This window comes from Hippopotamus amphibius, chromosome 7 (assembly GCF_030028045.1).
Source record: "Hippopotamus amphibius kiboko isolate mHipAmp2 chromosome 7, mHipAmp2.hap2, whole genome shotgun sequence".
NCBI classification, from domain to species: Eukaryota; Metazoa; Chordata; class Mammalia; order Artiodactyla; family Hippopotamidae; genus Hippopotamus; species Hippopotamus amphibius.
Genome location: NC_080192.1, coordinates 11543890 through 11559783, shown reverse-complemented (window position 1 = coordinate 11559783; position 15894 = coordinate 11543890). Strand labels below are relative to the sequence as shown.

The window sequence follows — 15894 nt, the reverse complement described above, 5'->3', positions numbered from 1 at the left end:
TTATCAGTAAACAAAGGATGCCACACTCATCAGCAACTGTGGGCTGGTGAGCCCAGAGGGAACTCAGGTAGGAAAAGAATTCCTGCCAGCAGCAGCCATCAGGCTGCAGCCACTCCCCAGGGCAAGCCCCGAGGAAACTCAGGGTGTGAAAACACAGGGTACTGGCCCCACAGAGCTGAGGTCACAGGAAAGATTTCAGCGAGCCCAGACGCTTGCATTTTCCCATACACAGAAAAGTGCTAAATTCCTTAACTTGGGATATCTGGTTTTCTTTAATTAACAATAATCGTTTTTTTTTTTAATTTATTATTTATTTATTTTTGGCTGCATTGGATCTTCGTTGCTGCACATGCGCTTTCTCTTGTGGCGAGCGGGGGCTACTCTTCATTGTGGTGCATGGGTTTCTCATTGAGGTGGCTTCTCTTGTTGTGGAGCATGGGCTCTAGGCGTGTGGGCTTCAGTAGTTGCAGCACGTGGGCTCAGTAGTGGCTCACATGTGGGATCTTCCTGGAGTAAGGATTGAACCTGTGTTCCCTGCGTTGGCAGGCGGATTCTTAACCACTGCGCCACCAGGGAAGTCCCAATAGTAATCTTTTGATGTTCAGACTGCCTGCCTTTTGTTGCAAAATGTCTATATAACCTGGCCTCACTCACCTCCTCAGACCAGTCCTCTCAGGATTACTTGAGATGCTGCCTCCCTGGCTTGAAGTCCTAAAAATGCCTGCTGAATAAAACACAACTCTCAGCTTTTAGGTTGTGAATGTTTTTTAAGTCAACAACCAGAAGGAAAAGGAAGCACCTGGCACTTGATGGGGAAAAAACTGAGGCCAGCCTGATGCTCCATGACAGCTCATTTGCAGACAAGTCCAGGGTGGAAGGTGGCTCCTTTCCATCCAGCAGAAGATGCCTTCCCTGGACCCCACTTCCCAGGCACCCTTGAATTGAACAGGAGGGGAGACAACCGTGTGGCTGCCCTTCAGCTCTTACGTGCCCTCCATGTGGCTTTGGTACAGTCACTGCAATGATCTGAGGGGTTTCTGGCAATGACGTCGGTGGGAGCACGGAACTGTGGGGAAAGGGCCGGGCTGACTATGGGCCTGGCTGGGAGAAGCCTGGCCATCAGAGCTCCTCCTTTTTGCTGTTGAAGGGCGAGACCGGAGGCCCTGGAGCCAGAGGGTGCCCTCCTTGCCCATGGTCACCAGGCTGTTGGCCGCTGCTCCCCCGGTGCCGGCCCACAGCGGCATAGTCCCACAGGAGCCCGCTCTCCATGCCGTGCTGCCGGAGGCTCTCGGTTGCCATGAGTCCTTGTGTTCTCAGGTACCCCTGCTGGCAAAAGGGAGGCAGCTTCTGTCGTGTCAGGGTGAACAGGAAACAGGACTCTGCACAAAAGCAAAAGGAGATCTGGCTGAGAGGTGTGGGGAGAGGTGCAGGGAAGGGGCTGCTGACGCCCTGGGGGCCTCATTCGGTTCCCTCCATCCCCTGAGTCTGGGAGCGGACTTTTCTGGGTGGCCATGGTTCTCATCCCTCCCTGATGGTCCTGGTCAGTTCCATTTTGAGCTCAAAGTTCCCTGCAAAGATTTATTCCCTCAACAATATCTGAGCTGCAAATGCTGTATGTAATGCACCATTCTAAGCACCCTGGGGGATATAAAGATAAAACTGTTAAACCTCATCTGTGCCACAGCCAGAAGTTGCTGTGTAGGACCAAATCTGATCAATGGAGAAAGAGCTGTGGATACATGTTATTTAGAAATATTGAGACAACCAACTAAGCCTGTGCACCACAACTACTGAAACCTGCGTGCCTTAGAGCCCATGTGCCACAGAGCCTGTGCGCCACAACTACTGAGTCTGCATGCTGCAACAACTGAAGCCCACGCGCCTAGAGCCCGTGCTCTGCAACGAGAAGCCACTGCACTGAGAAGCCTGCGCACCATAATGAAGAGTAGCCCCTGCTCGCCACAACTAGAGAAAGCCCGCATGCAGCAACAAAGACCCAATGCAGCCAAAATTTTTAAAAAAATACAGAAGAAAATAAAAGATAACACTTAAAAAAAAAAAGAGAGAGAGACAACCAGAAGAGCTAGAAGTCATTCTTTCTGGGGAACGGGAATGGAAGTGGGGAAATAAAGCCTTTCAGCCAAGTACTTATATAACTTTGACGTGAAAAACAGAAAGGATGAAACAGATGTGGACTCAGTCTTCTGAGGGATTTAGAGACAGGATGGGAAGATGGAATGAGTGTTTGTCAGAAACCCATCTTGCCTCAGTGAATGGGCACATTACAAAGGATGCTGTAAGGCTCACATGAGTGATCAGGCTGTGAGGTGCTATGGGAAGACTATTTCCCACTGTACCTCTCACTATAGCACAGAGGGCCCCTGCCAGAATGGGCCATGACCATCCTCTCTGAGCAGGGAAGACAGCAGACATGGGAGAGGACAGAGGGGGCAGTGAGGTGGCCTTTTGGCAAGCATCTCCTCCTATGACATACGTCACCCCTTCTGCAAGGGCCAGGGGGCAGAAAGGCCAATGGATCTGGGTCCAGAACTAGCAGCTGCATACCCACTAACTGAGTGGAGGGAAAGCCCACCCTCTGCCAGCTGGCCCTTGGTGGGGAGGATTCTTGCAAGGGACACTTAGTGGCTTGTACGGTTGACTATATCTAGGGAGCAGGAGCCAGGAGGCTACTGGGCCTGTGATGATGGGTGGGTGGGAGCCATAACTCACGGTAGGAATAGACTCCCTAAAAGGCACTGGCATCTCTGTATACTCCTGAAACCTCTAGAAACAGGCAGGGGTTTTGCAGCTGAGGTCTCTAGACCTAGAATGTGTAATGTAAGTGTCTGGGCAGAGCTGATGTTTGCAGAATGCCAGTACTTCACAGCTGCTTAGCTCTACTCTATGAATTACCCGTTTGAGCATCTACATCCATTCAGACTATTAACTTAAAGTATTGTTTCAAGCCATCTGCCTTAATATATACATTTTTATTTCAAGGTAGACTGAGGGATGAAAGAAGGATACTTGCTCTCTGACCTGCAGGCCAAGGACTTACTGTCTCTAACTTGGTTTGATGTGAATAGTGCCTGATACACAATCACTGTTCAACAGATGTTTGCTGGACAGAAAAAAAGGAGTGGATATCCTGGTAATTCAGGAGTTAAAAAAAATGACAAAAATTTGGCCTTTTTTGGTCCGTTCTCCCTCTGGATCACGAGGCTTCTTCTCCCAAATCCCTCTTTGGGTTTGACCATCAGAGCTATCTTCCAGTTCACCAATTTCCCCTTCATCTCTAAGGTGCTACTAACCTTGACATTGAGTTTCTAATTATGAATTTCTATTTTCATTTCCAGACGTTCTATCTGGACCTTTCTCAAAACTGTCCAGTCAATTTTGGTAGTTCTACCCTTTCATTCTGTTTTCAGTCACGTCTTTTTTTTATTTACTTACAGATTTTGGACAAACTTGACATCCTCTCTCTGACCATCCCATTTCCCAGTCTTTGTAGGTTTGATCCTACAGTGTGTTGTTTCCGCTGGCACTTCCTCATGGGCGTTTGTGTCCTTATATGTTAAGTGATTTCTCCTTGGGGGTTCGTGTTCCTGGGAACTTTATCTGTGGGAATTCTTTGAGGCCTAGTTTTAAAGTGTGGACTCAAAGAATACCTGCATTGACTTCTGTGATTTCTGCACCACAACGACAGTGTGAACTTTGGCCCCAAACTCATGTGAGTGAAGCCTAGTGGATGGAAATTCTCAGGGGAGATTTTCCCCAGTCTACCCAGAGCCAAAGAGTGAGCATCTACTCCATCTCCCTTGGGAGTGCTTTCTGCCTCCTACTTTACCCACTGAGATCCCAGCTTTATTTAAAGGTCTCTGTACAGACCTCCTACCCTGCTCCAGCCTTGTCTTCCAAGTGCTGGTCAATTACCCAGGCTCTAGGCCACTGAGGATCAGCAGATATCTCTCATCCAGCAGTGGGTTTGTGCTTTTCTTAGTGTTTGGCCTCTGAGGAGTTCCATTATTTTCCTGCCAGTTCTTTAAAATAGACATTTTATTCAGTGTTTGCAGGTGTGCTGTACCGGGAAGGGGTTTCTGTGAACATCAAGTCCTCCCGTTGTAGGAGACAGAAGTCTCAGGTCTAGGTTTCTAGATACGCATCCTAAAGTTTCCAAAGGGCGTGCATCTACCTGGTTTTCTTCACCCTCCAGCCCAGTCCCTTTGTCCTTCTGGGAACCCAAGTTACCAGCATAGAAGCTTCGCAGATCGGTGTCCAAGCAGTTCTCCAGGAAGCGCCTCAGGGGCAGAATGTGCCCCACTGGGGCCGTCCAGTCCGTCAGAAAATCCTCCACGATGTGGTGGATGGCTGTAGGCCGTGGCAGGGGCCAGCCTGCAGGGCGGAACCTCACCTCCTGCTCTGTGGGGAGGAGAGGGCGCCAGGTCAGAGCCGAGCTCGGGGCTTCCCTTCCCGGGGTTGCATCCCTGGCACCCGCACACCGCCCCCCACAACCCCCCGCCCTGGCGCTTGGTCTTCCTGATGCACCTCTGCATGGGCTGTGGTCAGCCTGCTCAGCTGTCCTTCCAAATATCTGGAAGGTGGACATGAGGGAGAGGGACTAGGCTAGACTCGTCCCCTGCGCTGTCAGCGGGCAGAACTAAGACCAATCACTTGCACTTGGTTTGCTTCTAAGACGTACGTGGACTGTGGTCTACTGTGGGTGCTTTGAAACTGGTCTTTCTGTGAGGAGACGTGGGGTCCTGCATCCAAGGGGTCTTAGGGCTCCTCTAGTCCAGTTTCCTCCTTGATGAGCACCCTTCTGCGTGTCCCCGTCCCAGGGAACCAAGCCATGACCATCCCTGTATCAGGAAATCTGGGAGGTGGCCCGTCCCACCCTCGGCAGCTTTCACGATGAGCTGCTCCCACGATGAGCTGCTCCTTAGAGTGAAAGTAAACCTGTGCTCCTGTCACTTCTACGTGTTGACACTTCCTCTGCCCTTTGGAACGACCCCTATTTTGGGAATGACTCTTCCAGGTGACATCCCTTCAAGTTCGGAAGCAGGAGTCGTGTTTCCAGGTTGGTCATCTATCGGTAGGTACTCTGCGCCGGGCACCGTGCTGGCGCTGTGCTCTATCATCTCACTACTCCTCATCTGACGAGGAAGTACCATGACCACCTCCACTTCACACACAAGCAAACTGAGGCTCAGCAGGGTCAAGTAATGGTCCAAGGTCACAAAGTGAGAAAAGACAGCCTTGGGACCACTGCCTGGCTCTCCTGCTCCCCTCCCGTGCTAGCCAGTTCCCCGTTCCCTTTCCTGTTCCTTCTAAGAGTCAGTCTCGGGACCTCCCTGGTGGCACAGTTGTTAAGACTCCGTGCTCCCAATGCAGGGTGCCCAGAGACTTGATCCCTGTTCAGGGAACTAGATCCCACATGTATGTCACAACCAAGAGTTCACACACCACAATTAAGGAGCCGGTGAGCTGCAACTAAAGAGCCTGCTGGCCGCAACGAAGGAGCCTGCCTGCTGCAACTAAGAACTGGTGCAACCAAATTAATTAATTAATTAATTAAAAAAAAATAAAGGGGCAGTCTCCAGATTCCCCCCTCCCTACTCCATGGTCAGCCTCCTTTGGCTACAGGTATGACGGTGTCTCTCTTACTACGGGGTGCCTGGAGGCGATCACGACACTCTCCATGTGGCCTGCCCAGGTCAAAGTGTGGGTCAGGAGCTGGGAAAAACGTTTATTGTTCTTGGACCTCCTGCCCCATTTACGCTCTGGGCAGGGCCCCCGGCCGCCCCCTTCCGTCAGCCGAGGGCGCTGCGTGGGGGCTTAATGGCGCTGGGGTCCGAGGCGTGCCCTCGCTGCAGGGAGCGCGGAGACCCAGCTCACCGGTGGGGAGGTGCCGGTAGTAGTAGATGACGGGATGGAGGAAGTTAGACATCCAGGCGTCTTCCGTGTGCCCCACGGAGCGGTCGTAAAAGAAGACGTCCTTGTCGGGCCCCGAGAAATTCCGGCCGTACTCCATGTTGACGACGAAGAGCCCATGCCGTGCCCTCCTTCCCGTGATTGTCTCCAGCTGGGCCAGCATGTGCATGGGGAACTCCTCCAGGTACTCAAATGCTGCGGCCTTCCTGGGGACGGGGCAACGCGTCAGGGGAAAGACCCTCAGTGCTGCGGCAGAGATGACGGGCGCGTGTGCGGGTATGTGGTGCGCGCGCCTGCCTCTCCTTCCTAGAAGCGACCGTCAAACAGCGTACAGACTCTGATCAGGCCCGTGCAGCTCACTTGAATATGACCGTCACAGCTGAGCCCTGACTTCCACTGGGGAGAGAGGACAGGGAGCGCTGAGTAAGCTGAGTGGGTATCTGGGGAAAGGGTGAGCCCAGCTGAGAGACCAGTGATGGAGAAGCCCTGGGAGGAGTGAAGAAGGCCGGGGTGCTGAGGGGGAGGGGCAGGAGGGGGTGGAGGTCGGCGGGGGCTGGTCAAGGAGAGCCGTGTGCGCCACGATGGGAACGGCGGGAGCCACCTGGGCTGGGGAGTGAAGCCTCAGGCCCTTGGAGGGTATTGAGCAGAGGTGAATTCGAGTGACTCAAGTTTTAAAAGAATCACTCTGGCCACTGTGTTGAGAGCAGACCACGGGGGCAAAGGTGAGAGGCTGCTGTATCAGCACAGATGAAGGATGCTCGTGGTCCGGACCAGGGTGGCAGTGGTGGGGCTGGTGAGAGGCGGTCAGATTCTAGACACAGCTTGAAGGTTGAGCTGACGGGACCTAGGGATGGTGTGAACGTGATGAGTGGGTGTGAAAGAGAGAGGAGTCAAGGGTTTGCTCTGAGCACCACTGAGTTTCTGCATGTCCCTGAGCTTGCTGTGCTGCTGCACCCACTGGCTTTGGACCAGGCTGTTCCCTGAGGTTTCTCGCCTGCCACCTGTCCTTTCAGCCAGCACCACCCCCCGCCCCCAGCTCTTCTCCCTTCCCTGCTCTGCATGGTTTCCTTCTGAGGGAGTGTCCCCTATGATCTGCGGCTTATCACTTAATCAATAAGCAGCCGACACGGTCCAGCCCAGGGAGCTCTTAAATCCACACAGGTGGTGACCCGTCCTTACTGCAGTTCACGGCTCATCTGTTTGGTACCAGATGCTTTCCACTGGGTACCTCTACTCCTTCCTACAGTCCTGCAAGGTAGGTATTATTAGCTCTATACTGCAGACTAGAGAAAGGCGCAGAGAGGCTAACTTGCCTCAGATGACACTGGTGGAAAGTGGCAACGCTGCAATCACACCCATGTCTGTCTGTCTGTCTGTTACTAGAGGTTGTGGTGTTGATTTCACTGATTTTCCCCAGAACAGACTGGTCCCCACCCTCCCCACCCACCCCCCCGCCATCTCCATCTTAGGAAAGAACCACTGGGCTCTTCCACACATGCAACAGGAAGAGAAGAGCAAGGCGGGGTGTGAGGGGAAGGGGCGCGGAGGGGGGGACTACTCACTCCTTCAACAGGACCACGTCGGCCAGCACGCTGAACATCTGGTAGAGCCCAGAAGCCTCGTTGACGCGCCGAATGATGGCACTGGCCAGCTGTGTGATGGGGTGCTTGGTGGAGGGCCAGGCGATGCCATGGTGGCGCCGCTCCAGCAGCCGGTGGACGGCACGCACTGAAACGGCCAGAGGGAGGGATGGCATGCTGCCCTCGAGATGTTATCTTTCACCTCCGGGGGGGGGGACGCAGAGTCCCTGTCAGCTCTGAACTCAGGACACACTTGTGCGTGCGGCTCCGAGAAGAAGCCTTTAGAGCAGGGTCCGCACGTGTGTTCTGGAAAGGGCCAGATGGGAAGTGTTTCTGGCTTTGCAGCCCAGACAGTCTCTGTCACGTGACTCGATGCTGCCTCTGGTGGGAAAGCAGCCGTAGAGGACCGCGAAATGAATGGGTCCGCCTGGATCTGGTCCCCAGGCCCGAGACGGCCCACTTCTGCTTTAGGCCATCTGCATGTGGAAGCCCCGCCACTGTCACCTCACATGTGACACGTCCAAACCAGACCCAGAGCCTTCCTCTACAATCTCTCCCCTCCCCACAGAGGCTCCCAAATGGAAAACCTTTGGCTGCTCCCTCCAGAGTCCAAATCCATATCTGTTACTAAGTCCTCCTCTGAGGTACTTTGTACATTTCTGGAAGGATAGAAAAGCAACCGCTATCTCAAACAACAGGGGGACATTTTCTGTGTACCTGGGGCTGCCCTTACACAGCTATGACAGTGGGGCACCACACACAGGTGCCTGCTTCTCAAAATGAATCAACACAACACCTAAATCCGATAACAGCAAGGACACAGACAGTTCACGTGACGGAAGACTTAGCTGGCTGACAGTCATAGGAAAGGATGTTCAGCTTTACGAGATAGACAGACACTTGGTTCTCCGGAGGAGACAAGGTGATGCTGCATTTTGTGAAAGGCTGAGGAATTACACAGCTAGGGACGTGTGCGAAGGGGGCCTGACAAGAGGAGCACAGGTGTGAAGACACAGAACCTCGAGAAAACTGGCACATCCTGAAAAGGAGGCGAGGGCCAGAGCTGGTGCTGGCCTGCACGAAGCGCTGAACGTCATGCCCAGGACCTGGCTGGGGGGCCCTTGGAGGCTTTTATGTTCAAAGAACAGTGTTTTGGTGGGTAACGGAGTAGCTGGATGGGAAGCCAGAGAGACCAATGGCAGGAAGACCAGTTAGGAGAGACCAGGAGTCCCCACGTCAGGCAAGCGAGGCTGGGATGGACTGGAGAGTGACAGGAGCGGGAGGGGCAGGGTTCCCAGCAGGCCCCGCCTTCCGTGGTTACCATCTTTCATCTTCTGTTGCTTTACTCTGCCTTGCTGTTTTCTACTTGTCTCTCCTGGGACCTGTTTTTCAGCTGAATGATGAGCAACGTCGGGCAGGATGCACTATGTACAGCCACAATGCCCCTACCCCTAGCCAGGTCCTCAGCTCTTGGGGACCTGTCAACCCAGGACTGTTTCCCATTTGCCTGAAACTTAGGGGTTAGCAGGGAGCCTCCGAGTCAGACAGGTGTGGGTTCAAATGGCACCTCTGCCGTTCACTGCCTGGGTGATTTTGGGTATGTGACTTAACATCTCTGTGCCCCAGTTTCCTTCTTCCCTTGAAAAAGGGAGTTGAAATAACAAGATCTGTCTTACAGGGCTGTCGGGAAGATTAAGAATGTGAGCTGGGGACAGATCAGGGGACAGAGGGAGGCGAGAGATGGGGCAGTACCTGCCAGGACAGCGGGTGCAGGAAGGGTGACATGCATGGGAACGTGAGGAGGGTTTCTTGCTGGGGACACAGCTGGAGAGACAGACTCTTCCCATTCTCTGTGTGTGTGTGTGTGTGTGTGTGTGTGTGTGTGTGTGTGTGTGTGTGTGTGTGTGTTTTCAATTTGCAAATATTTAGACAGCTAACACTCTCTCCTTGGTTTCTTTCCCCGACAACATGCACAGGGTATAAAATATCATCTGGAAACCAACAGCAAAACGTGATTATCGTTCCCTGCCAAACTGGAAGGAGAGTGAAATGCAAAAACTAGCATTAAGGCAAGTGAGGCATCAAATTAAATACAGAAATGTCAGGATGAAGGACCCTTATGGTGTTTTTAGGGTCAAACTAACTGGCCCACGTAACACTCATCATGTAATAAGGCACCCATCCCACAGGCTACCCAGAGCGCAGAAAACTGGTACACTTCGTACCGAGAGTTTTGAAAAAGAACTGATATAATCTAGTTGCAGTTTTTACTGAAATCTGTTGGTACCCAAAGAGTCTATGTGTACATAATGCTTCATAGCTGCACAGTCTCCAGATGTTACCTTATTTAGTCCTTACAACAGCCCCAAGGGGCGAAGACTTCACCTCATTTACAAGTCTGACCACATGGAGGGCCAACAGAGGCTTAGGGAGGTTGTGAAGCCTCACCCCTGAGACTACCCAGGTGCTTCCCCAGGTTAGCAGCCCCCAAGCTCAGCATCCTCGCCAATCATGGTGCTTCAGCTGCACAGGGCTGACGCGTGTAATACGCCACCCCCAGATGTACTTACCTTTACACCTTATCTGGGACTTCTCGAGATATGTGCTTGGACCACAAAAACCCACTGCTGTCTGCCCCACAGGGAATTTATGACAATCAACTGCTGATAAGCAGTCCCTTTAAGGCTGCTTTAAGGGAATCGGGTGTGTGATTACAAAGCCTGGGGATAGTCTGTCTGGGGACAGCGGCCCTCTCTGCTGGGCTCACCTGTGTATCGGAATCCATGGATGAAGCCGCCAGCAGATTTCCGGTAATCCACCGAGTGGCTGGCGGTCCCCAGGACAAAGAGGCCCCGGCTCCCTTTGGACTCATAGCTGGCTCTGACCAGGGGGTACTTCCTGCTGAGCTCACCCCCTGAGGAGAGCTGGAGGGACCTGTGAATGGAAAGGGCTATGAATAAAAATCGCTGCTGTGTGTGAAACACTTTTTACAGGCCTGGCACTGAGCTAAGTGCTTACATTGCTTCTTGAATTTAAACCACACCATGACTCTAGGAGGCAGGTATGATCATGCCCATTTAACAGATGGAGTAACTGAGGTTCAGGTTAAAGATGTGGTGGCTCAGGGGCAGAGCCAGGATTCAAGCCCGACTGGAGGCTGGGCTCTGGGTCCCTGTGTGACCTGATGGGACAGGAGGGTCTGCTTAGGCCCTCCGATGTCTCCTTGTCCACCTGGGCCTTGACCAGAGGGCTCTGCTGAGACATCCAGCTCCTCCCCTCCGTTCAGACTCACTTGCTGAAAATGGAAAAGTCAAAGTTCCAGCCGAGGCAGCGGATGACCCGGTCGTAGGCCACGCGCATGGCGAAGTTGTCACTCTCGTCCTGGGGGAGGGGGATGGCGTCGGCACTCTGGTTGCCTTCCTCCAGGTAGAACTTCAGGGTGACGTGGAACTTGCCCTCGTGGTCTTTCACGACGGCCAGATCTGTCAGGTCAGACTCGAGCAACCCGTCCAGGGACTTCAGCTGGTAGGTGTCCAGCAGGCCATTGTTGATGGCCCTGGGGCCCGAGGGGAATGTCAGGAGAGAGAAGGAAGGCTGTGCCGGGTAAGGGAGACCCGGGGCAGGGGTGGTTCGTCAGGTGGGGGTCAGGGGCTGGCAGCGCAGGGCACACAGCACCTGCCCAGCATACCTGAGGTCTCCGACGTAGTGGGTGGCCCAGGAGAGCCGGACCCGGGAGCGACTCAGCATGTGGATAAAGTTGGTGACACCCAAGATGTTCTCCGCCGTCTCAAAGGCCGAGTTCCCCCGGCCCAGGATGAGCACATTCTGCCCCACGAAGTCCTTGGGATCCACGGACACGGACTCATAACCATCCACGTATTCGGAGCCAGGGAAGTCAACCTGGTTGGGGACCGACAAGCCAGTGGCCACAAGAAGGACGCTGCGGGTGGGGGACAGAGGGAGGACGGCTCAGCCTCTCGGCTACGAGCCCACGAAGCGGACGTCCCTCTCTGGACCCGCCGCCTGGCTCGCCCACTGCACCCAGACTGCTGGCTCCTAAAAGAACGCTGGTCATTTATTCATTCATTCACCTGCTTCCTGACCTGTCCCAGTGTCTCTGAGACTTCATGCTGGCCCCTCACTGAGTGGTCCAGTGGGTGCAGTGTCCTTTACACCTTCCTGGGGTTATACCAAGTACCACCACACCAAGTACTATGAAAATGAAACTAGACATTCTTCTTCCCCCTTTCTTACTTGCCTGGCAGATGTAGAATCTGCTGAGCGGTGATTCTGTATATGGCCCCTTACTAAGTGCTTTCTGCTTCATCTCACTGCTCAAAGCAGCTCTGTGTGGACGCGCGTTGGCCTGCGTTATAGGTGAGGAGACGCAGTCCTCACGTGGGCCCACGACCCCCATAGCTCCTTAGACAGCAGAGCCAGAGTCTGAGCACAGATAAGCCTAGTTCCAGAGTCCTGCTCATTCCACTGGCGAGGATGACAATCCCATGGTGGACAGGCCGGGAGCTGGACCTGCCTGTAGGGGAACGGTTTCATCACAAGGTAGTTTCAAAAACAGAACTGGATGGGACTTCCCTGTGGTCCAGCGGTAACGAATCCGTCCTGCAATGCAGGGGATCAGGGTTTGATCCCTGGTCAGGGAACTAAGATCCCACGTGCCTCAGGGCAACTAAGCCCATGTGCCACAACTACAGAGCCCGTGCACTCTGGAGCCCACGAGCCACACCTAGAGAGAGAAAACCCACACGCCACAACCAGAGAGAAGCTCATGCACCACAACTAGAGAGAAGCCCGTGCATTGCAGTGAAGAACCTGAGCATCTCAACTAAGAGCCAACACAGCCAAATAAATAAATAAATAAAAGAATAAATCTGGAAAAAAAACCCCCCGACCTCCCCAAAATCCAGGACCAGGTGGCCTGGAGGAGGGCAATAGGCAGCCTGTCGCCCCTTGTTTTCCGACCTGTCCACTCGCTCACACCGGACTCCCCTACACCACAGCACTGCTGTCTAAGGTGCGAGGTTCCAAACTGGCCCAACCCTTCTCCCCCTGGGCTGTAACAAGCAAGAAGCAAGGCTGGGCCTCTGGCAAAAGGAATGAGAAGATGAACCGTGATCCAGCACCTGCCTGGGGCCAGGTGTAAGGCTGAAGGCCAGGAAGGGAGAGAGTCTGGCCAAGCATTAAGAGCGCAGGCTTCAGAGTCCGGAAGATGTGAGCTCAAGTGGCAGCTGCACCACTTAGGTGTGGAACAGAGCACCAGCTACTTAACTTCTCTGAGCCTCAGTTCTTCAACCATAAAATGGGGATCAGTGAACCTCCTTCACGGGGACCTTGAGAGGATTCAATGAGCACGGTATAACGTATGACTCAGAGTTTGGGTTGTCTACACAATATTAAGCTTTCTTCCAAGCCGAAGCGAGCTAAAACTGGACGCAGGCAGCACTGCCTGTTGGGCCCCGCTCTCGTTCAGTTCTGAAATCCTACTGAGCCTGCCCAAGACTTGCTGAACACTGGCCAGCATTTCTCAGAGTGTATTTCGGGGAACACGAGTTCTAGGAGATAGATGCTATACCAAAAGGGTTTTGTGCGCATATGCTCAGATAATGCTCAATACTTTACCCAATGGTGGAGTCCTTCAGTGAATGTGAGGATATTAAAAACTGAAAAATCCTGGAGGAAAGCAATGGTCAGAATTTTCAAATATCTTTGAGTATACACATTTCTAGGAGACACTTAGGAAATGATAGCTGAACTGAGCCTCTTAGCCCTCGATTTCAGTGGGAGCAAGGATGGACAGAAATGCCCCCTTTCTCCCACGCCTATGGGCCAACCGATGGGTTTCCTTCTTTGGGGAAAGGCCACAGCTTCAGCAGGCGAGGTCTGGAGCCCCGTTCCTTACCTACACTGGTATGCCTGGCCCTTCTGGTCGGTCAGGATGAAGTAATGGCCATTCCAGGCCCGCTGATCCTTGTTCAGAGTGACGTGGCCAATGGAGGTGTTATACAGCACGTGGAGCCCCAGCCGGTCTGCAAAGTCGCCCAGGTAGCGCACCATGTCGCCGGCATCGGGGAAGTAAGCGTTGGAGTAGTGTCTGAAGAGCAGACGGGGGTCGTGGCTGAGCAGAGAGTTCCAGTCGTGGCGCAGGTTGAACTCGGCGTTGGCCTTGCCTGTGTACCGCTTGTTGATGCTGAGGAGCTTGCGGTGCCGGGGGTAGCGCGTGAAGAAGCTGCCCGGCCCCGGGGCGCGTTCGAACACAGTGTAGTCCCTGCCGGCCCGCTGCAGGAAGTAGGCCATCTGCAGGCCCGCGGGCCCGGCACCCAGGACGCAGTAGTCCTGATGCGCGGGCGCCGAGGCCTGGGCAGGGCGCAGGGAGACAGCCGGGTGCAGGGCGATGGTCAAGAGCAGCCCCGGGAGGCCGCACAGCGGGGCCGCAGCAGAGAGGTCCATCCTACGGCAGACCAGAGGGGTGAGGCCTCGGACCATGGAAGGCCCCTCGAGGCCCGTGCACAGGACAGGAGCCAGGAACTGGGGGCCCAGAAAGAGGCAGGAGCTTGCAGGAGCGCTCACTGCGATGTGGGGTGCAGCCAGGACCAGAACCCAAAGACCTCTGTATTCATTTGCCGTGACTCCATCGTTTCAAGCTCGGATCTGGGCTCCCCCTGGAAGTCCTGAATCCCTCCATCTCCCTCGGGACCTTAGCTCCCAGGGGCGCCAGAGTCCTTACTGCCATGGTAATAAGTTCCCCAATTTTCCCTAATTTCAGGGATGGTCAACACCCCTCTAGAGCCTCCCAAGGCCAGACCTTCGAGGGTCACGTCTTTTTTGGCCACGACCCCCGCGCTCCGGGCTCCAGCCTGAGGGAAGTGTGGCCTGCAGGCCCCCGTCCCCCGCTACCCCGCGCCCCCCGCCTCTTCGGTCGCGTGACAGGGACAGCCCCAGCACACCTGCCGGCGAGCGGCGCGAGGCCACCCTCCTGCGGGCGCGCTGCATCTGGGAGCCGCTCCCCACGCGTGCGCGGTGCCCACGCCCGCAGCTCCCGCCTCCCCCGCGCGCCGGCCCGCCAGCCCACCCCCGGCACAGAGCTCGAACCTCCCAGCGGCTCCGTGGACAGCCCGCAGCCGAGTCAGGCCGCGCTCTGCCGGCCCGCGCCACCGCGGCGGCCCCGCCCCTCTCGCCTGGCCAATGGCAGGGGCGGGGTCACGTGGCGGCGCGCGTCACGCGGGGCTGGGCTGCGGGTCCCGCGCCCCAGGAGAGATGCGCGCGTGCAGCTGCGCGGACGGCGCGCGCTGGCAGGTGGTGGCCGGGCTGGAGGTCGCATCTGGCAAGGGGCCCCGGGCTCTTTAAAGCTGTGCCTTTACACGTGTGAGGGAGGCACGGGGAGCAGATGACTTTTGGAGAGAATCCCAGCTGTTACACTCCGTTACTGTCGCCAAAGACTAGTTGGCTACTCAGTATTTTGGGACTGGAAACCAGGTTGAGGAAGCCAGGACAGATAACAAATTAGCTCGTGTTCGCTACAATGATTCAGTCTATTGTCTGCTAAGAAACAGGACTGACTGGATCTTCCACTAGAAGAGGAAGACCAAGGATCGCTTCCAATGTAATAGAAATAGCTGACTGGCCAAATGGAATTCAGGGATGATGTACTTAAGATCACACAGTTAAGAAGTGGGGTGTAGCATTAACTCCCCCCCATTTATACTCCAAATTATGAGCTCTTTCCAAAATTTTTATTGACTCATGAATCATGTGTTGTGTGCTTGGTGTCCATGAGCAATTACTTAATAGTCTATCTAAGGAAGAAATGGAGATTTTTTTTTTTTTAGTGATAGATGTTTATTTTTATTTTTTATAAATTTATTTATTTATTGGATTTATTTTTTGTTTTGGCTGTGTTGGGTGTTCGATGCTGCACACTGGCTTTCTCTAGTTGCTGAGAGCGGGTGGTGCATGGGCTTGTCATTGGGATGGCTTCTCGTGTTGTGGAGCACAGGCCCTAGGCGTGTGGGCTTCAGTAATTGCGGCACATGGACTCAATAGTTGTGCATGGGCTTAGTTGCTGCACAGCATTTGGGATCTTCCTGGGGCAGGGCTCAAACCCATGTCCCCTGCATTGGCAGGCAGATTCTTAACTACTGCGCCACCTAGGAAGTCCCAGAAATGGAGAATTTTATTTGAGCCAACGTCAGGATTATAACCCAGGAGATAGTCTTTCAGAAAGCTTGAGGGCTGTAAGGAAGCAGCAGGGGAGGGAAGCCAGTGAATATGTGATTTTGAGGAAGGGGGAATGTGCCATCTTGGCACCTTGGTAGAAGGTTGCTGCTGTTCCCAAGGAATTATCAGCTTAGTTAATGGTTTTAGTTCT

At 54.0% G+C, this 15894-nt stretch overlaps 1 protein-coding gene across 3 annotated transcripts; it reads right to left on the bottom strand.

Moving 5' to 3' along the window:
- Positions 1-260: 260 nt before the first annotated feature.
- On the bottom strand, positions 261-14664 carry FOXRED2 (FAD dependent oxidoreductase domain containing 2). 3 transcript variants are annotated; one of them, XM_057741928.1, is made up of 9 exons: positions 14619-14664; positions 13429-13977; positions 11200-11451; positions 10804-11067; positions 10279-10445; positions 7494-7659; positions 5896-6137; positions 4249-4419; positions 261-1379 (listed from the first exon to the last, which is right to left on the bottom strand). In XM_057741928.1, exons 2-9 carry the CDS (start codon positions 13974-13976, stop codon positions 1120-1122), a joined length of 2070 nt encoding a protein of 689 aa, XP_057597911.1. In that variant the 5' UTR covers position 13977; positions 14619-14664; the 3' UTR covers positions 261-1119. The 3 variants fall into 3 exon arrangements, with proteins under 3 accessions (XP_057597911.1, XP_057597912.1, XP_057597914.1); XM_057741929.1 differs by having other exon boundaries at positions 13429-14652; XM_057741931.1 differs by lacking the exons at positions 10804-11067; positions 14619-14664 and having other exon boundaries at positions 13429-14344.
- Between the last annotated feature and the right edge of the window lie 1230 nt (positions 14665-15894).

Bases quoted from the DNA above. Each gene is read 5' to 3' on its own strand.
- FOXRED2 (XM_057741929.1), bottom strand. From the start codon at position 14,012: ATGGTCCGAGGCCTCACCCCTCTGGTCTGCCGTAGGATGGACCTCTCT. The intron at 4,420-5,895 runs GTGAGCTGGGTC...TCCTCCCCACAG, and splicing joins CTACCGGCACCTCCCCACCG to AGCAGGAGGTGAGGTTCCGC. The intron at 1,380-4,248 runs GTAACTTGGGTT...GCTTTTGTGCAG, and splicing joins TCTGCGAAGCTTCTATGCTG to AGTCCTGTTTCCTGTTCACC.